Genomic DNA, 21116 nt, shown 5'->3' on the forward strand with positions numbered 1-21116 from the left:
AAACAGATGATGTCACCTCCTTGGCGTGCTGCTGAGGCGTGTACAGTCTGTGTATGAATGAACACGATACACAGCCATATGAGGAGCTGCGAGCGCCAGTGAAAGGGGGGGGGTTACATGGACAGTATGGCGGTGAGGAGAAAGTACCTGGAGATGAAGAGTGACGCGCATCAGAGAAAGGTTCAGCTCTTCAAAAAGGAGGCGCTCAGTATCCAGGGCCAACCGTGTCACTGTTTACAGTTTTAGAGTGACCTTTGGCCCCCAGCACTCGGCTCTGTTTTGAAGTCTGATGTACCTTTCCAGGTGTCGCCTCTGAGGCCCTCCCTGAGCCGTCGTGCATCAGTCACACCCTCAGAGTCGTTTGTGTTTGCGCTCAGCTCACCGAGAATGTAAATCTGTTGGCAGCAGCACAGCTGAGAATGGAAACAGGCCAGGGGAGGGGTCAAAGTTCATCTGAGAGTCAGCTGGAGTCCGAGCATGCCGAGAGATCCTGAATCCTTCAGACAGGAACCCCGAGGACCACGACCACAGTGCACAGAAACACACATCACTCTATAAAAGTAGAAACTAATAGAAATACACTTCAGACTGCTGTGTGTGTGTGTGTGTGTGTGTGTGTGTGTGTGTGTGTGTGTGTGTGTGTGTGTGTGTGTGTGTGTGTGTGTGTGTGTGTGTGTGTGTGTCAGCAGCTGAAAGGAGGTCATTCCCTCGGTCTCTTTAAAGACCAGCTGCTGACAGTAAACACAGCTGCACTTCAGCACCTGCTGAACCAGGACCAGGACCAGGACTGGGTCTCAACGGGGTCACATGTAGTTTGAGCTGAAGTCTGTTGCAGCGCTAACAGAAACGCGTGCCCACCGTGTCGAGTTTCCTTGGAGACGGAGGGTGAGGACAAGCAGGGTGTCGGGGAGGGCTGAGGTGTGAGACACTGTCAGCAAACAGCGTCTGACCTTTACAGCACGACCCTGGTCCATCCACTCAGAGGCCCAGGAACACCCTGGAGACATGTGGCTGAATAGCTGGAACAGCTGGAACAAACACGCAGTCACCAGTCCGCCACATCAAACATCAAGTACCATCAATATGTCTGCGTCGCTCAGCTCAATATTAAAAGGAGAGAAGAAACACTGAGGACAAGGCGGGTTGCACAGCGGCTTGCAGGTGCCGAGGCCCACCTGAACGCAGGACTCGCAGTAACAGAGCTCACTGTGAGTACGGCGTGCTGCCAATCAACTCCGGCGCATCACAATCCAGGTGACCGCTGCGCTCGGCCATCGCTCAAACACAGGTCTTGCCTCTTCTCTGCAGGTGTGCATGGACCTGCGTGGTCTAGCATCCACCCTTCAGTCGGACAGGCCACGCCCCTAATAATGCAAACTGAAGTCATGAAAAAGAAAATGCTTCAGCCTTATCTGGCAGAAATTATTTATTATTTAACCCTTTAAGACCTACCAGAGAACCAAGTCCGCCAGAGCTTATATTATATTTTTACATGCTGTGGAGCCATTTTTTGGAGCATTTCAAGTTGCTATACATCAATACAACCATTACAGCCCAGATTTTAATAATATGTCTGCATTAAGTGCATAGAAATTACATAAATTGCAAAAAAGTGCAATAAAGTACAAAAAAATTGAAAATCGTTTTTGTTTTTTAACATATATTTCTAGTTAGAGAAATTTAAGAGGCTTATCCCTCAAAACTGTAAATACAAAAAAGTTGCACAAAATAGTTTCCCACCACAGGAAATTTATTTTAAGTGTCTTCATAGTTTTATTTTTGAAATTCTATTCTATTTGAAATCCAATTTCTATACACTGCAGGAAAAACGAAAATAAATATTATAGTGCAAATTTGCAAAAAAGCAGCATATGCATCAAAATTAACTATTTCCAGCAGTGCAATATGAGTCCTCAGTATCCCAGAAACGACACAGGAAGTCATAAAGTCAAAGATAACTTTTAAAAACACCAGTATAGGCTCATGAGGCCCTGATGGTAAAAACTACATTTCCGCGAAAATGATGTCACTTCCGGTTTCGGACAGGTCATGGCGGATATGCGATAGTTCATGCTGATGGACGTAGGAAGTGTTACGAACAGCTGATCGGATCGGCAAAGCTGTTTCTGGAATATTATGTTTTTGTTGCTGCAAGTGCTTTTTATGCAGTTTTTGCAAAGCTTTATGTGGAAGGAAACCGTGACCGAGGACAAGCTGATGGCATCAGATGTAAATACAACTCCTCCGGTTTCATATGCAAAAAAAATTATTGCGCTAGCTTACGTGGTTGCAGAGCTACCGGGATTTAAAAATAGTTACGCAAAACGGAGCATGCCCGCTCTGACCGGCTTTAAAGGGTTAATTATTATTTTAATTTTGGTTTATATCCCAGCTGTTAACGTGGAGGGGGCAGGGCTTATGAGGCATACCGCCAGCAGCCTGCAGGGGGCGATGCACGTTTCATTCATTCATCATTGTAACTGCCAGAGGAGTTGCTCTTCAACCCCAATCACAGTGAAAGTAGGACTTTCACTGAGTAATCTGATTACTCTGGCTGTGTAATCTGATTACTCTGGCTGTGTAACCTGATTACTCTGGCCGTGTGATCTCCAGGAGCCCTCGGCGCTCCTCTCTCTCTGAGGAATGCAGTGAATGATGGGAGAAAGTCCGGGGGCACCACCAGCCGTGTGATTGGCTGCTTCCCTCGAGGCCTGCCCTATAAGGACTGAAGCAGGGGAGAGTGGGGGAGGAGCGGGGGGAGAGAGGAGACGGGAGGGGGCTCAGAGCCTTGTTTGGGATGGAGGGATGGATGGAGGAGGTGGAGGCTTGATAAACTCAGTCGCAGCTCTGCAGACTCTCACTTCTGTCCTGCCCCCGCCCCCACATCCCAGCAGGCCCTGCACCACCACGGTAAGACCTCCACCACCTCTTCTTCCTCACCTGGCTGCCTGTGCGTAAGTGTGATGAAGCTGCCGTTCCTCCTCTCTGCTCCTCTGCTCTGACACTTTAAAAATGTTGCAGCTCCTTCTCTGTCTTTACTTCGCCTCGTCTACCTCTTTTATTTTCTCTACAGTTCCATGATTTCACCTCCTCCATCACCTCCCAGTTTCTTCTCACAGCTCACCTCCTCCAGCACCTCCTCGCTCTCCTCCTTTCTGCTCTTTCTCATGTAAAACTGTGTAAAAGCTATGGAACCTTTTTCACCTCCTCTCCGTTCATTAAGCCTCTCCTCCACCTCCTCTGTGTCCTTCTCTGCTGTGCTCCTCATGGTTGTAGTGAACAGTGAGAAAGTGGCACCTTTCACCTCCTCTCTCCTCCTCCTGTTGCTCCTCGCGTGTTTTTCCATGTTTCAGGTCGTTGAAACTTTGGTGTTTCTCGTGTGTTTAAAATTGGACTTTTTCTGACTGAAGTTTGGTTCAAACTGAAACTTTAATTGAACATTGATCAGATTAAATCCTCATTGAGCTCTGCAAAGCTCTCCGATCAGCTTTAAATGAATAAGAGAAACCTGTGGACCATTCCAGCCAGCAGGGGGCAGTGACTCCCCCCACAGAGTGAAATTGGTGAAAACTAAAAATACATGAAACATTTCTCATGCTTCTGAAGCATCTGATGTCCCAGAGAAATTTGAAGAACATAAAGAAAAAAAATCAAATGTAGGCTGAAAAATATATATTTAAAAACTGAAATATTGATTAAATACAAAAAGAAAATCAAATATTAACTTGTACTTGAACACAGGTATGGGGAGTGTGTCTGTGTTTTCCATATCATTTCTGAATTTAGTTTTTTGGCACAAACAGGCCTCCGTAGCCTCGTGTGAGGACGAGTGATGTCTTTACTTTTGCCTCTCAGCCGTGTGTGTTTAAAGTTTGAACACACACGGCCTCGTGTGTCTACAGCACACCTGCGGCAGCACAGAGACGTGAAAACAGTTTTTATGATTTTAGCTAAAGATCAAAGCAGATTTTTTTTCCTTAAAACTTTTTCTACAAATTGAAGAAAGGGAAAGACGTGAAACACACACATGTAGTTGTAGCTGTAAAAACCTGTCAGGGCGGTGCAGCAGCGCCCCCTGCTGCTCACAGCCAGTTTGAAATCTGCAGAAAAAATGTTTCATGGTTTAAAAGGTAAATTTGAAAGGTTTGTGTTTCATGCAGCTGTGCTCGCCTCTGCATTAAACATCTGGATGACAGTTAGATGAAATCAGCTGATGCTGCAGGTTTAGTTTGGAGTTTATGCCACAGATGTCGAGCGAAGCTGGCAGGCAGGACTGAGGGCAAACTGAGCCCATGAGCTCTGCTGGAGGGAAAATCAGAAATATTCGATTCCCAGATTCATGACTAAATATGGACAGATGTGAGGTGAGGAGGCGAGGAGACGATGAGGGACACATGGGGAGGGGAGGGAGGCAGAGAGAGCACAGGGAGGGAGAGAGGGCGAGCGAGCATACCAAACACAGGCAGGACTCTGCTTCATGTCCTAATTAGGAAGTTTTCCCAGAGTGCCTCATGTTTGGGGGGGTGCTGCAGCTGGATGATGTGAGGTCCTCGGGCAGGTTTCCCTCTGTGCGGACGATCCATTTTAACCTCACTGCTTCAACAGGAGCGTCTTCTTACCTGCTGAAGGTCATGTCAGCTCACTGCGCCATCTTGTGGTGGAGTGCGGTACTGCAGGGACCTTCAGCCCGGCTCGGTGTGACCTTCAATGCGATGTGTCGAAGTTGCCTTTCCCTGCTCACTTCCTGCTGAAGCTTTAAACTGTCTCCAAAAGCACAAATGAACAAAAATGTCGAGTGGTTGGATCTCCGTCAGAGCCGTGAGCCCTCACAGGCCGCCGCGGCGCTGAGGGCTCAAACAGAATAATGTTGGGATGTGACACATGTGGATGGTTTGAGTGGCGAGCGCTCACACACGCCTGTCGATGATAAGTAATTGAACCTGCGTCTTCTTCTGCCTGCAGTGTGACTCGGTGTCGTAGTGTCGTTGCTCGTCTACAGCGCCCCCTGCAGTCATGTGTGATGACGAGGAGAGCACCGCTCTGGTCTGCGATAACGGATCCGGTCTCTGCAAAGCCGGATTTGCCGGAGACGACGCTCCCAGAGCCGTCTTTCCCTCCATCGTGGGCCGGCCTCGGCACCAGGTACAAACACACACACACACACAGGGACATATGCATACAAATGCACAGAAACAAACACACACACACAGAAACAGACACACACACATGCATATACAGATACACAGGGACACACACATACACACGCACATCCAGTTACAAATGTCGGGATTATGACAGTAATATATTATTGAAGAATCAGGGGACAGCGAGGTTAGTGGGCACAGGTGAGTACCAGACAGTAAACTGAGCGTGCTCTGTGTGGTGCAGGGAGTGATGGTGGGCATGGGGCAGAAGGACAGCTACGTGGGTGACGAGGCTCAGAGTAAGAGAGGAATCCTGACCCTGAAGTACCCCATCGAACACGGCATCATCACTAACTGGGACGACATGGAGAAGGTGTGTCTCACACACGCACACACACACACACACATGGACGCGCGCAAACACACACACACACACACACCTGTGTGACTGCTGCTCTGCTCTCTGATTGGTCAGATCTGGCACCACTCGTTCTACAACGAGCTGCGAGTGGCTCCAGAGGAACATCCCACCCTGCTGACTGAGGCGCCACTCAACCCCAAAGCTAACAGGGAGAAGATGACACAGGTACTACATGTACCACAGTAATGCAGTACTATAGTATAGTGCTCTACATGTACTGATAATATATATATATATATATATATATATATATATATATATATATATATATATATATATATATATATATATATATATAATGTATTGCAGTATGAAAGTACACTACAGTACAACAAACAACAAGATGAAGCAGGTATCCCACAGACTGTAGATAAAAAATGGACATTATGACATCACCCATTAATTTTTTCAAAGTCAGATTTTAAATCTTAAGTTTATGGGTACTGCCGTAGTGGGTTTTTGCTTCAGGAAGTGAACATATTTGGTCAGCGGGTGGAATGCTGAAAGTTATAAGCTAATGCTAGTTTTCTTGGCTATCAGTCTGTATCCACACACTGTACAGGTTTATCACGCAGACGCAGATACCTGCTAATCAGTAACATACACTCAGCAAACTGGATCTAAGCCTCCTGGGATTATCTGTTAGCACAGTGACCTTACAGCAGCCATGTTACTGGTCACATTACATCATTTAAAATGCTCCAAAAAGCTCCACCAGCACAACACTGGGTCCAGAGGCCCAGTTCATGGACTCCAATTAGCTGAGGCAAAGCCTAGCAGGCAGCTAGCAGCTACAGCCACCTGTGTCACTATCCACCTGTCAGCCAAAGTAACCACGCCCCTAATAATGCAAACTTAATATGATTTAAAAACAGATGTTAAGAAGGGCAAATTATCTACAGAGACCAAACAGTTTGTGCATCAGGCTTTAAAAATGTTTATTTTTGGTGTAAAGTTTCAACGTGGAAGTCTGTGGGGGGCTGACGCACTGCTGCCTCTGCTGGATGCTAAAGGAACTGCAGGTTTTGGATTCTTCTGTCTGTTCCTGGAGGAACACAGATTGATGGTTAACACTAAATATTTCCACGATTTTTTTGTTTTCAGATCATGTTCGAGACCTTCAACGTTCCTGCCATGTATGTGGCCATCCAGGCCGTCCTATCACTGTACGCCTCAGGACGTACCACAGGTTGGACCACACCTCCTACTTTCTCCTTAATCACAATCTCATCTTAGTTTTGGTGCTTTACTCCTGGTCAAAAATGACTCCAAGGTTCCTCACAGTGTTACTGGAGGCCAACTTAATGCCATCCAGAGTAAGAATCTGGTTAGAGACCATATTTCTATGATTTTCAGGGCCAAGTACAATAACCTCAGTTTGATCTGAATCTGCATAGCAGCGAGAATGGCTGCACTGTTTCTAATTATATTTGTTGTCACGGTGACGGATTGAAAACTGTGGGTTTAAAGGTTAAAGTTAAAGGTTATTAATCAAAGTTGTCCTGTTTCTCTACCCTCAAGGTATCGTCCTGGACTCAGGTGATGGCGTCACCCACAATGTGCCGATCTATGAGGGCTACGCCCTACCTCATGCCATCATGAGGTTGGACCTGGCGGGCCGCGACCTCACCGACTACCTCATGAAGATCCTGACCGAGCGAGGCTACAGCTTTGTCACCACCGGTAGGTCACGCCCACTTCCAGGTAATGTCAGAGTCACCTGTGATGATGTTTCTGACCCGGTCTGTCTGTCTGTGTGCCTGCAGCGGAGAGAGAGATCGTGCGGGACATCAAGGAAAAGCTGTGCTACGTGGCTCTGGACTTTGAGAATGAGATGGGGACAGCCGCCACCTCGTCCTCGCTGGAGAAGAGCTACGAGCTTCCTGACGGGCAGGTCATCACCATTGGCAATGAGAGGTTCCGCTGCCCTGAGACGCTATTCCAGCCCTCCTTCATCGGTCGGTGCCTCCTGCCTGTCTGTCCCTGTACCTGGTTAGAGTAGAACTCTGCTACTTAATAAAACACTTTTTTTGTTTTATTAATCTGTTGAGTTTGCACTCCTGAATACTTGATCTGATGTGTCCGAACATCTTCAGACCCAAAAAACAAAGACAATCAGCAGATTCTCCAATGCTGATGATCGAGAAAAGCTCAGATTCGACTGTTCGCTCCGTCTTTTGTAACACTGATGGCTGATTGAACCTCTCTAACCCAGCATCTGGTCCTCGGTCCTCCTGCAGGTATGGAGTCGGCCGGTATCCACGAGACCACCTACAACAGCATCATGAAGTGTGACATCGACATCCGTAAAGACCTGTACGCCAACAACGTGCTGTCTGGGGGAACCACCATGTACCCGGGAATCGCAGACCGCATGCAGAAGGAGATCACCGCTCTGGCCCCCAGCACCATGAAGATCAAGGTGAGGCTTGACGACCTCACTGAGGCTCACTCACATTCAGCAGAAAATTTGTTAACTTTTGACCCCTCTCTCAGATCATCGCTCCCCCGGAGAGGAAGTACTCGGTGTGGATCGGCGGTTCCATCCTGGCCTCGCTCTCCACCTTCCAGCAGATGTGGATCAGCAAGCAGGAGTACGACGAGGCCGGACCCTCCATTGTCCACCGCAAGTGCTTCTAAAGGCTGCGCCCGGGCCTTCAAGCCCCGCCCCCTTCGCCTTTAGCACAACGTTATTTTAGCCTGCACTGAGCACCCGCTAACAGACCCCAGATCAGACACAGAAATCAGGCCCGCAGGGACGACAGGAAGTCAGAGCGCTCAACAGCGTTAACTTCAGAGGACAGAAAGTGATGTCATGTTTGTTTTTGAAGAACTTCCAGAAAGTCAAACATCCTCCCTCTCTGCTCACCTTCAAACTGTGAATGTGCCGCTTGCCCTCTGCAACCCCACCACCCCACATTCCACCTGTGGCCCCGCCCCCTCTGAGCTCCATGTTGGTGCTGTTTCCTGTCAGAAAGTGCGTTTTTATTTTTGATGAATAAAGCTTGAATGTTGCCCGCTGGTGTCGTCTTCTATCGATCACATTCACGCGGCGCTCTGATGATGTCACACGGTGTATGATGATGTCACTGCTGTTGACCTGTGGGTAGGTGTGACCTCGTGGTGCTATCTGTATTAGTAACATTTGACAAGGTGGTGATGTGAACGTGGAAGTGGCGGTTGAATGAACCCAGGAAGACAATAAAGCGCTCTCATACCTGAACGGCGTCGCTCTTTTATTTCACCTGAGCTGAACTTTGTTGTCATAGCAACCAAAGCTGATTAAGAGTGAAGCAGATAAACAGTAAAACTGAAAATAAGTGAACTTTACTGAACTCAGCAGTGGGAACAAGTCCTGGGGGATGTACTGCCACCTGGTGGTCCGTGCTGGAACTGCAGCTGCTGACAGTAAAGACTTAAACATTTCAATACAGCTTTATTAAATAATAAAGATAAATCAAGTGGACCAGTGTGGCAAAGCCGTAATGATCCGTTTGGCAAAATAAAATCAGTTGGGCATTTTTATCGGCCTTCAGACAATAATTGTGATTTCTACAGTTCCGGACGCGACAGGCATGAACAAAAAAGCTTTATTAGTGTAAACATTAACGACCAGCAGACTGCATAACCCCTTCCTGCAGACCCACCCGAGACAGGTGTTCATCCTAGAGTGCAACCAGGGTGGGCGGAGCCTGAGACCCACTGAAGAGACGAGACCTCATTCAGCTCCGACATTATAATCTTCGGTAAGCAAGACTCTATTAGTCTCAAAAGAAACAATTTGGGCCCATTATCAGCTCATGTACATCCCCGTGTAAAAAATCTTGGTTTCATTTTTGATTCCACTCTCAAGCTGGACAAGCAAATAAATCCAGTCGTTCGTGGCAGTTTTTTCCAACTCAGGAGCGTTTCTAAACTAAAAAATATCCTGTCATCTAAAGACCTGGAAACTGTTATCCATGCTTTCATATCGTCACGTCTTGACTATTGTAACTCTCTCTATTTAGGCATCTGTCACTCGAGCCTGTCACGCCTGCAACTTGTTCAAAATGCAGCCGCAAGGCTCCTGACGGGCACTAGAAAGAGAGAGAATGTTACCCCGGTACTCGCATCTCTACATTGGCTACCACTTAAACATAGAATCGATTTTAAGGTTTTACTATTTCTTTTTAAAGCTCTCCATGGTTTGGCTCCAGGTTACATTTCAGATCTTAGCCTGCACCGACCCACTCGATCTCTGCGCTCCTCCAGTCAGATGGTTTTATCCGTTCCACGCTCCCAGCTCAAATCTAGAGGTGACAGGGCTTTCTCCATTGCCACCCCGAGACTCTGGAATAGTCTTCCCCCTTCATAAAATCCTCTTCATCCTTGGAAGTCTTTAAATCGAATCTCAAGACCTACTTATTTTCCAAGGCTTTCGGATCTCTTTGATATCTTTTTTATTCTGTCTATTTGGTCTCTCATTTTATTGGATGATGTTGCATGTGTATATACGTTATGTTCACATATGTGTGCTTGTGTGTGAATGTGTACAGTTTTGTATATGTATGTGCATATTTGCATGTACATTATATGCTATATACTCTTACGTGTCTTACAATTCCTTTTTAAAATGTTTTCTTTCTACTTTAATTCTTTTATTATATCATCTCTGATATAATGTGTGTGAATGTGTGCGTGAATGGGTGGATGACTGGATATGTAAAGCGCTTTGGGGTCCTTAGGGACTAGAAAAGCGCTATATAAATACAGGCCATTTACCATTTACCATTTATCCCTCAGTTCAGCACTTTGGCCGACACTTGATGTCTTTTAAATGTGCTGTATAAATAAAGATGACTTGACTCCTAACAAGACCAGGTTTCCTCCAGAAGGTTTGCCAGTTATCTATGAAGCCCACATCGTTTCTGGGACGCCACTCAGACAGCCAGCAGTTTAAGGAGAACATGCGGCTAAACATGTCACTGCTGGTCTGATTGGGGAGGGGACCAGAGAAAACTACAGAGTCCCACATTGTTTTAGCTCTGGCCCCTGGAAGACAGTTGACCATGGTTGCCGGTGTCTCTAGCTTCACATGTCGGGGCGGCTGTGGCTCAGATGGTAGAGCAGATCGGAAGGTCGGTGGTTCGATCCTTGGCTTCCCCAGTCTGCATGCCAAGTAGCCTTGCCCTCCAGGTTCATTGGAGTGTGAATGCGTGCGAATACAGGTTAGGTTGCACTCGTGTATATGAGTGGGTGTGAATGAGGCATGTTGTATAGAGCGCTTTGAGTACTCCGGGAGAGTAGAAAAGCGCTATATAAGAATCAGTCCATTAACCATGTCTGAGAACAGAATCACCAAATGATGATGATCCTAACACAGACGCTCTCGTACAAACTCATCTCCCTCTGCAGGACTTCCACAGGTCCTGCAGAGGGAGATGAGTTTGTACGAGAGCGTCTGTACTCGCTGCTGCAGCGCTAAGAACAGTGTTTTTAAACAAGTGCAACCGACGCTGCTCACAAACGGGCTTGTGTCTTTGAGTATTAGTGTCAGGTTGCTGCCATCACACCCCTCAGTCACACACCAAATGCTCGAATACTTCGTAGCAGGAGGGCTCCAACCATCGCCACCGTTTAGTTTCTGTCCCACAGAGCCGCAGTTAGAGTGCAGAAATCCTCCAAACAAAGTGAAGCGTCAGCCTGAAGATGGTACTGCGTCTTTCTTTTTCCTCTCAAAGCAAGTTTGTGTGAGAAGTTAAAGATCTGAGCAGTCTGGGTTTGAGTGGGTGGAGCGATCAGAGTGGGTGGGTGGAGCGATCAGTTTCAGACACTTTTAATCAAAAAACAGACACATACAGGTGCTAGAGCAGCAGAGTGTTTTATTACCAAAAAGTTAAAAACAGCAGTCAGGTCACAGTTTGTCAAAACGTCATCAGCAAAAAACAGTCACACAACAGCTCAACAAGAAAACATCTGCTGGCGCACACACTGAGAAGTCCTCCAGCTGCGGGGCGCTTTGAACGCACCACGAGAGAAACATCAGAAAATAATTTCATCTGCAAGAAGTTTAAAAGGGCCCGCTGTGAGCGCCACGCCAGCCAGCGTTACACGACACACACCGGTGAGCCTGCAGCGCCCCCTGCTGTCTGCCACCCCTTACATGGCACCCCACTCGAGGTCAAAGGTCAGAGTAGCTTATGGCGTGAACGGTCTCGCCTAAAATGACAGAGTGTTAAGAGTCTCCTCACAGTTTCACATCTGCAGCAGCGAAGAGCTCAAAGAATGACTTTCACCTCTGACCAAACCTCACAAGACTGAACCGCCACAGCCAATCAGAGTGTCAGGGAAGCTGCCTAACAGGAAGTAAGGTCACAGCCAAGCTTGGTGGATATCAGGTGACTACCGAGGGCGCCTTAGCGCTGCGATCAGCGGCCCAGCAGGACGGGTGCGGCCTGACAGGCAGGACTCGGGGCAAACACTGCACAGGTGACAGCGCAGCTTCAGGTTTTATTCTGAAATCCACATCAGGATTTCCTGTCTTTAAGCTCAGAGGTGGACGCGCGAGGCATTCAGGGTCAGAGATGGCAGCAGGATTTCAGCACTGAAACTAAGCTGTGGCGGTTAAAGGTCATTTTTAGTCTGAGTGAAGCGTGGAGAGACTTCGTCCTTGAGAGCGCCAACGCTTCAACGTTCACGTTTTCCAGGCGAGGCACTCGCTCACGTCTGCTCCCAGTCCATCTTTCATTTAAAAACATCAAACTGTGTCTCAAACGGCTCGCTGGCAGTCGCCTCGACGGGAGCTTGGCCCACGCTGGAACTTGGCACAATCTGGGTCTCTGCAGACGCCATTTTCACAGCGCTGCTGTGACGGCAGCATCAGCTGAGGTTAGGTCTCAGTAAGCTTTTTATTAACTGCCCAATCAGAGCAGCTCACTGGCCTGAGATCACCCCCCCATCTGCAGTGGCTCAGCAGCAAAAAAACAAACAACAACAAAAACACCAAAAATTAAAAGTGTTAAAAGTTTCCTGTAAATTTGACATCACAACGTGCGTTCACAGTTTCCTCTTCAGAATAAAAGCCTGCCAGTGCTTCCTGTCTAAACCCTTAAGTCCAGCAGGTTAAGCCGCAAGTCCCTGAACACGACGTGTCTGCACACCTGAGGGGACAAAAGAGGACGGGTTACAGGTGATTCAGAGTCGGGGCTGAACACAGGACGCGGTATCCTGACAATGAGGTCGACCTCGGCAAGGGTCTCACCGTGAAGAGCGGCGGCTCCTTGGAGTGAGGATGGAAACCTTTCAGCTTGCAGGCAGAAACTTCGGACATCCCCAGGTTGGTCAGCCTGAACACACCTGTGCTGGGGGGGAGACAGGCGGAGCGACATTAGCGGGCTGAAAGGCCTCGTGGGAAATCGGCATACATGCGTGCTCCAGTGACAGACTTACTCGTTGTGTTTTGGCGCGCAGACGATGGCGACGGCTTCCGGCAGCATCAGTTGATATGAGCAGTGAGTGTGGAGGTCGACGCTGGACAGGAAGGCCGTCTGAGTGGGATGAGTCTGAACACAGAGGTCAGAGGTCACAAACACTGAACTACAACCCTGACTGAAGTAGGGCTGCCACAAACGATTATTTTGATAGTCGACTAGTCACCGATTATTTATGCGATTAGTCGACTAATCAGATCATCATCCACTGGACGTAAAACTACAGCTTATTGCACCAGCAGCATCTGCTCTTATATAACTATCATTAGCTTACAGCTTTAAGCTTTTAAGGTGCTAACTAACAATAAAGACAAGATGATAGTTTATTAAATTTTAATGAAATTTGCAGATTGTTTCGGTGAAGTTTAATAAACTCCTTGCTATCTAAAATATAACAGGACACCGGAGTATATTCTGAGCATCTCTCACTTCTGATAATCAGCTGTCTGCTTGACGTTTATTCAGCTGTGTAAAAACTTTAATCTCAGCCAAACAGATTTACTCAGGAACAAATAAAATACTAAAAAAAAAAGCCAAACAACAACATTTTTAAGTTATCTAAGTGACTCATATATCATGTTTAACCTGAGTAGCGAAAGACAGCGGTGGGTTTGAAAACAATTTGCCGGGAGTCCGGTGTTCTCACGGCGCTAGTGACCTTGCCCCCGGCTAGCTAACGAGCTAGTGGGTAACAGACGTCTCCGAAAACGTCGGAGCGCTTTTGAAAATATGTGGTGTCTTGATAAACTGAGCAGATATTTGAGGTTTGCACAGCTACATTCTCCATGAAAATATGTTAAACGTTTATTTTGTGACCCAGAAAGAATAATAAGAGTAATATTCAAACTAACTAGCTGCCGCCATTGTTGGAAACTGAGCTGGGCCGCGCTATGAATTCTGGGACACAGCTGCTTCTTCTTCTTCGGGGTTTAATGGCAGCTGGCATCCTTGTACATGCAGTGCTGCCATCTTCTGTTTCAGTCCGTTATTACACTCTTAAATCCTGCTACTTATTCCTGCGTCTTTTGGATCTTACAAAGCTTCAAACGACGCGTCGACTATTAAATCAGTCGTCGACGATTTTGATAGTCGACGTAATCGTGACAGCCCTAGACTGAAGTGACGCGTGGAGGGTGAGAGAGTGCAGAGTGAGACCTCTCCCTCGCTCTGCTCATCTGTTGCTCGACCGCAGGCACCGTTTCCATGGTGATATATGATCATGTAAATGAAGGAGAAACGCTGGTTTTCTCAGGAACGTGTGCTCGCTTACAGCACTTGTGGGGACTTGATACCAAACCACTCACCAAAAGAGGCCCCGAGTGAGGCATTTGTGAGGACATTAACCAGACGGGTAACCTTACAGTTTATTTTAGTGTCGCACTGTTTCTGTTCTCACAAACTGCTGTTGCTACGAAGAAGGTTAACTGCATCTCTACAAGAGCCAATCATGGAGCTCCAGGACCTCCTCCAAGCCCCTCCCCCCAGCTTGCATGCTTACGTGGATCCAGCCCAGCGTCAGCAGGTGATGCTCATCCTGGAAGCTGAACAGCTCCTCCACGTTCTCCATGTCGCAGAAATCCGGGCCGGCGGTCTGTTTGGGGACTACGACGTGAGTCAGCGTGAACTCGTTGTGCGTCTGAGAATGAGAGAGAGGCGGGGCTTGGCTGGTGGTATATGACTGAAAATGGGTGAGGGCGGGACAGGACGTGCGTTTCGCTCACCAGCTGTCCGCAGAGGACGCCGCAGGTCTCGATTCCTCTGGCCGTGTTTGACCGGGCCAGCGAGAGGAAACTCTGAGTCAGCCCTTTGGGAATCAGGACTCGCCTCAGGCCCTCCACCCTCTCACCTGTACACAAACACACCTGGTTTAAGAGGGCGTAACGTCTGTGTGGAGGTCTGATTGAACCTTTTGCACCGCATACGACAGGTACGCAGTAAACGCAGGTAAACGGAGTGACTGTGTACTGACTCTGTACTCCAGCCAGCGTGGCGGCGGGTTGGCTCACAGGGGCAGGCAGTCTGTTTCTGTTAGGGTCTGCCCCCAGGGATCGTATGCTGTTTTTGATTGGCTGCTGGGACAGACGGGAGCCGTCTGTCACCTCAGGCACTTTGGTCTGAACCTGCAACACAAACATGAAAGACACAGTCAAACTACACAGTACTCACAGTACTCGGTAGTCTGAGCCAGTATTACAGTACACCAGTACTTCACAAGCTAATCTGTTAGTAGGCAGGCTAACGTTAGCTCAGAGTCAGGTTAGAGTTTAATCCTGAGTGTAAAGCTGGTCGACCTTAGCTTCCCTGCTAACACCAGCTAGCTGGTTAGCTTTAGCTAGTTCTAACGTCAAAATGAGACACGAGTGTTAGTTTGTGTTGAGCCGGTCATTTACTGGACTCTCTTTGTAAGCTAATGCTGGCTAACGTTAGCTAGTGTTGCTCCCTGTGGACGAGGCAGGTCCGTACATGAAGGTTGTCCTGCTGCCAAAGGCACTGCAGTATGAAACAAAACATCGACGCAGCTTCCGCGTCGAGAAGATTAAGCCAGCGAGAAATTCCTTAAGCCTGTACTATGAAGAATACGCTACCTTTTGCTCCGCCTCCACTCCTCTCTTATTGGCCAGCTCCTGGCGTCTCAGCTGGTCCTCGAAGTAGCGAAACTGTTCCGATTCAATCTGCATGCGTCGCAGAGCGGCGACGCGCTGCCTCTCCTCCTCCAGCAGCAGGAACCTTCTCCTGTCCTCGTCCAATAGGGACAGCTGCTGCAGCTGCTGGCCACACCCGTGCACCACGACCGCCGCCTGGCTCTGAGGAAACAAAGATGAGCTCGTACAGGTGGCTGCGGCGAGTTCACCTAAAATAAACGACTACTAGTCTGAACATCACTGTAGGAGGTCACCTCTGACAGGCGTGTCACACCCTAACCTTCACCTGAAAGACAGGTGGGATGGACTCACCGCGCAGAGGCCGTTCCCCTGGATCGTTCCCATACCGAGCGCTCCTCTGATCAATTATCAATACTGTGAAAACTCACTCACCTGGGCTCTGAGGTATTCGCTGTGTTCCCTGCTGTATTTCTCCTCCAGGCGCTTCTTCAGCTCGTCTTTACGGGGAAACGCCACCTCCTGAAGTTTCTGCATAGACAGAACAGGTCACAGCAAAGACACCAGGACCAGAACCAGGTGTGGTTCTGCAGCAGGAACACCTGAGGAACCGCAGCTGGAGCACCAAAAACAGCATAAATGTACGAGTGTGACTTTACAGAGGTCACTCTGGGTCCACCTGGACTCAGGAGGATTCATGATGTAGGGCTGGCGTGATGAGGGGGAGGGGCCAGATGGAGGCAGTCCTTCACAGCCACAACAACAAGACAAAGATTTGAAGTCTGGTTTAAGGACTGGACACGTTTCCAGCGACGTCCAGCGACCACTTATAAAAACGTCTTCCACCAGCCGAGCCAACTTTACACCGATGAACGAGTTTAACTACGTCAGCCACCATTGTGTCGCCTACTTAGAAACATCACATTTAAGAATAAACCAAGGAAACGCTGACACACGCGCTCAAAACAAAAACAGGAAGGAACAAATACGACGAGACGGGCGGAAATGGTCGCCCTCGCCCGCCATCTCACAGACCGATACCCAGAAATTCAACTTTTAAAGTTCAGAGAAATCCAGCTGTTATGTTTCTGCTCTTTAAGCTCCAGCTGTGGCAACTGCACGAGTTCCAGATGTTTCCTGATGTTTCTGCTGCACGATCAGTTTTCTAGAATCTTCCAGGGATGAAAACTTTCGTGTTTCTACCATGATAAAAACGGTCGTGACTTTTCTGACGCAGCCGTGAAAGCGTGAGCTCAGCATCAGGACAGATGTTTCTACACGACGGCGGCGAGCCTGCTCGCAGCGACTAACACGGCACTTTTAAGCCAGCTGATTAATGAACAAGTATCTGTCTCAGCTCCAACCCACCAGACACTCTCACCTGAACACTAACACCCCGCCCACCAGCTTCAGCCAACAGGATCTCAGTCGAAACATCCCCGAGCACAAATCGAGCAGGAGATCTGGAAACTTGTTCATGTGTTAAACATGTGGAGTGACATCTCCATCATCCTGCTAACAAACCACAGACTCGATGTATGAGCCAGATCTGTGTCAGCAGTGCACAGCGTTTAATCCTGGTTCAACTCTGAGCCTGACTTTTTAAAACTCCACCACATCCCAAGATTAAAAAAATAAACAGTGCATGGTTAGTCTGGCCTGAAGCCTCAGCTGAAGCCTCTTCATGGGCAGAATCGATGCACCAAAGGTTGTTAAGTACCAACAAGAAACAGGCCCACAGATCTGGAGATTTGCTAGCGTGGAAAACAACTCAGACAAGAGCGACAGACTGAAGGCTGCTCTGAGAAAGACGAGCATCATAGCGCTAACAGAAGCTAACTGCCACTGTGTTGTCCACAAACTGCTAACAACAAGCAGCCTGGAGAATATCTACCGACATCTGAGGACAAACCACCACATCTCAAATGATGAGTTACAACCATCGAGCCAGATTTTAAACCAGCATGGCAGCAGGAGCTAGCTGGATGTAGCTGGAGCTACCTGGAGCCATCAGAGGCCAAAGGAAGCTAACAGCTGCTAGCTGGAGCGACCTAAAACACTTACAGGAGGAGGTGAGGGGAAAGCTGCAGCACAGCGAGCAACAACCTGAGCAACAGGAAGCTGGGAGTGATAACACACAGGCTGATTGGGTGATTGTCTGCAGCTGGTGGGGAAACAAACAAAGACAGGAAGTAGAAGTGGCTCAAGAGCAGGCAGGTGAGCGTCTTCAAAATAAAACAGGAAGTTCATAACGATTGTTACCTTCATGATGAAGTGTTTCTCGGGGATGGCAGTGCACTGCTGGTAGTCTCTGTGAGCGGGCAGCTTCTCTACAAATAGACTGAAAGACAGCGGCCGTCACATCACATGCTGTGCGAAACACCAAGCAGCCCTGCCCCCAACGCCACTGAGCCTCACGTGATAAACTTGGTGTAGAGGACGTAGGCGTTCTCCAGGCTGCCCTCCTCCAGGTAAACCGCCGCCATGCGCTCCATCTCCACGCCCGAGCGGAAGTAGCGTCTGGGCGCGATGTCCTCGTTGATCTCCACGCAGCATCCCATCTTCCCCAGCGCTCGGACGCGTTCCGCCGCCGTCAGCGACACGTCTGTGTAGTCGGGCTCTGCTGCCAGCTTCTTCTGTGGAAGAAAGTGTTTGTCAGAGAAGAGCAAAGATGGCAGCAGCCTCTAAAAACATCAACATGAGCACCAATGATTTCAGTTTGGAACGGTCATCGATGCTCAGAACGACCCTTCAGAGACCCGTGTCCCTCAGAGACCCGGGTTTGAGGAGGCTTTCTCTACGGCTTGACCACTAAGTAAAATAAAATATCTCAGTGAAAGATTTTAAAAGTGTGTTCTGTTTAATAGCAGGTGACGAGCTTAAGGACACGAAACTCATTAAAGGAGCCGACATTAAAAACTCTGAATGGCGTCACAGCTGAGCTGATGTGTTTTTCAGGCAGGAAACTGAGATTTCCCGTCCCCGCTGGGAGCCTGAATGCAGCGTTTGTTGCTCAGCTCATTAAGATGACGGCGCCAGTCGGAGCGCCGAGAATAAGAAGACCTCTGTGCACCGAGCCGACACAGAAACAACCCCACTCTGTCTCACCTTTGATCTGATGTTTTATATAAAACTTTGTTCTTACTGATCAGGAAGCATTTTGTCTTTTACTTCTAATTTTATTCTAATCTGATTCTGATTTTATATGTAATTTTATTTTATTACAACTCTTTTTTTTCTTTCACTTTTTTAATCACACTCGTTTCATTTTATTTCATTTTTAGTTAAATAATTAAATGACAAAAATAAAGTAAGAGACGTGATTTTCAGCATCCAGGTAAAATGATGCAGTCGTTGTAGACCTCAGCGCGTGCTGGCAGTCGTGTCACTGTTGTGTTGTAAAGCTGTTATGATGCGTGTTTTTCTGTCCCCACATTGTGAGTAACAAGAACACGTGTGGGTCCCCACAGCATCAGTAAAACACACACACACACACACACACACACACACTCAGTACTTACCAATGTGTTTAAGCTGAAGCCTTGTTCCATTGTGTGTGTGTGTGTGTGTGTGTGTGTGTGTGTGTGTGTGTGTGTGTCTCAGCGTGTGCGTGTCACTGGTCGGCCCACGGCCGGCTCGTCCATCTGCCACCTCCCATGATGCTTCACTGCGGGGGAGACAGAAAAACAAGATGAGCAGCTTTGAAACGCCACATATGGGGGGAATGTTCCTTTAAAGCTGTTTTATTTCCCATCAGCCCCTCATCACCATCATCATCATCATCATGCCTGCCTGTCCTTCAGCTTGGTCCACAGTTACCGTGGCAACCAGCGACTAACCATGAGGTGACTCAGCCGCTCTTAAACCGATGAAGACAAGGCGAGCTCCCACTCCTCACAAGCTTCTGTGTCCAAACAAACAGCTCTGATCACGCCACTGTCACCGTGGCAACAGTTGCACCTGGCTGGAAGTGCTTCAAAAGAACAAACTCGCCCCGATTTTCATTTATAACCATTCACAGGTGAGACTCCAGCCCCACCAACTGTCCATCCTACCATTACGCTCAGCAGAAGCTCAAAGTCCTCCATATTGGTCTGACGGCAGTCCTGGATCAGTTCTGGAGGCTCACCTGCAGCAGGTGAACACCTGGAGGAGAGGAGGCCCTGATCCAGGGGATCCTCATGGGCAGGTATAGAGAGCCTGTCGCAGGTTACGAGGGACTCACCTCCACCTGGGCCAGTTAAACTCGTCTCTGTGTCTGAGGATCAAACTGAACTGCTCCTGACTCCGCTCACATCAGCTGATACACATCAGACCTGTCGGCGTCGTTTCCGTCAGCCAATCAGAACTCAGTGCTTGTAACGCAGGTGTGACGAGTTGAACCAGCTCGGCCTCATTCAGATCGTTCAGGTGCTGACGAGCCAGCGGCGACACATCGACACCTGCAGACGACCTGAGGTAACCTGACAGCAACGACGATGATGATGATGCCATGCAGGTGTTTAAAGGTGAACACCTGCATGGAGTCCCCTGAAACATGTGATTTAAGGTGGACATGTCTGTGAGCGCCTTAAATCTAGATGTAAACCTAAACACAGGTTTGCTTTCAGGCTGCTGTGATGTCACAGCTGGACACACCTCAATTAGCAGATCAATTAATTGATTTATTTTTCAAAATAAAAGCTTGTTTTAAAAAAGCTCAGTGACTGAAATTAAAAATTAAACTTTTATTTCTTTGTTTTGGGTTCATTGAGTCTCTATTTTCAAAATAAAAGTTGACAGTCTTTATCTGCTACGTCACAGACTTTCAAACTAAAGTTTGAAGGCTTCAACATGTCATTACAAGATTTATCGATAAACCAAAGGCTGATCAGCAGGTTCACTAATTAGTGATTGGTTTAAAAATGAGCTGCTGGGGAACCAATAGACAGCCCTGTTTTAACTTTAGCATGAAAACATCTGGAAACAGCTGCTTTCACCTGATGATGACGTCTACAGGTCCTGATCAGCTCGATAAAGAAAATGATTGATTTACCGGCTCGGTGTCGGCGTTCAGCCCGCAGTCCGGCTGCATCCCGCGATCACACATGGAGCCCGGCGGCGGAGGATGAACCGGATCCAGGGCGGTGCGGACCGGTCCAGCTGCGGGACAGATGTGAGAAACGGATGAAAGCTCCGGAGGATGCCGCCGCTCCACACCAACTACCCGCGGAGATGGTAGCCGCAGAGATCGTCTCTGAGATCGAGATGACTCACTCGCACTTTACGGTGTCACCGCGGCGGGTGTGACCTCTGTGCACATGCGCAGAAAGCCCCCACAGAGAGCAGGAGAACAGCGAGAGGTCTCACTCAGACAGAGACCCGGCAAACATAATCAAATGATGTCATCAATAATAATGACGCGAACAGATTGGTTGTGACAGACATCCATCACAGAACATCCGGGGCCTCAGCAACAGAAACCATCCGAAACACCTTCAGC

At 48.2% G+C, this 21116-nt stretch overlaps 2 protein-coding genes across 10 annotated transcripts; one reads left to right on the forward strand and one right to left on the reverse strand.

Annotated features, from left to right (window-relative positions):
• The first annotated feature begins 2790 nt into the window (after positions 1–2790).
• On the forward strand, positions 2791–8788 carry acta2 (actin alpha 2, smooth muscle). Of its 3 annotated transcripts, none has more exons than XM_085417233.1 (9): positions 2791–2910; positions 4963–5142; positions 5389–5517; positions 5620–5730; positions 6670–6754; positions 7087–7248; positions 7332–7523; positions 7806–7987; positions 8062–8788. In XM_085417233.1, the coding sequence occupies exons 2-9, from the start codon at positions 5014–5016 to the stop codon at positions 8203–8205; spliced, it is 1134 nt and encodes a 377-aa protein (XP_085273359.1). In that variant the 5' UTR covers positions 2791–2910; positions 4963–5013; the 3' UTR covers positions 8206–8788. The 3 variants fall into 3 exon arrangements, with proteins under 3 accessions (XP_085273359.1, XP_085273360.1, XP_085273361.1); XM_085417234.1 differs by having other exon boundaries at positions 2801–2954; XM_085417235.1 differs by lacking the exon at positions 2791–2910 and adding an exon at positions 2929–2950.
• A 2621-nt stretch (positions 8789–11409) lies between these two features.
• Positions 11410–21101, reverse strand: stambpl1 (STAM binding protein-like 1). 7 transcript variants are annotated; one of them, XM_085417240.1, is made up of 12 exons: positions 20670–21101; positions 19156–19301; positions 18053–18270; positions 17897–17975; positions 16070–16165; positions 15620–15838; positions 15004–15154; positions 14756–14880; positions 14533–14670; positions 12994–13106; positions 12806–12905; positions 11410–12704 (listed from the first exon to the last, which is right to left on the reverse strand). In XM_085417240.1, exons 2-12 carry the CDS (start codon positions 19183–19185, stop codon positions 12645–12647), a joined length of 1329 nt encoding a protein of 442 aa, XP_085273366.1. In that variant the 5' UTR covers positions 19186–19301; positions 20670–21101; the 3' UTR covers positions 11410–12644. The 7 variants fall into 7 exon arrangements, with proteins under 7 accessions (XP_085273366.1, XP_085273370.1, XP_085273369.1 ...); XM_085417244.1 differs by lacking the exon at positions 20670–21101 and adding an exon at positions 19474–20241 and having other exon boundaries at positions 12806–12900; XM_085417243.1 differs by lacking the exon at positions 20670–21101 and adding an exon at positions 19860–20235.
• Between the last annotated feature and the right edge of the window lie 15 nt (positions 21102–21116).

The sequence above is a fragment of the Rhamphochromis longiceps genome, linkage group LG8 (assembly GCF_057381845.1).
Source record: "Rhamphochromis longiceps isolate RC_006_pf linkage group LG8, R_longiceps_female_GT1.1, whole genome shotgun sequence".
NCBI classification, from domain to species: domain Eukaryota; kingdom Metazoa; phylum Chordata; class Actinopteri; order Cichliformes; family Cichlidae; genus Rhamphochromis; species Rhamphochromis longiceps.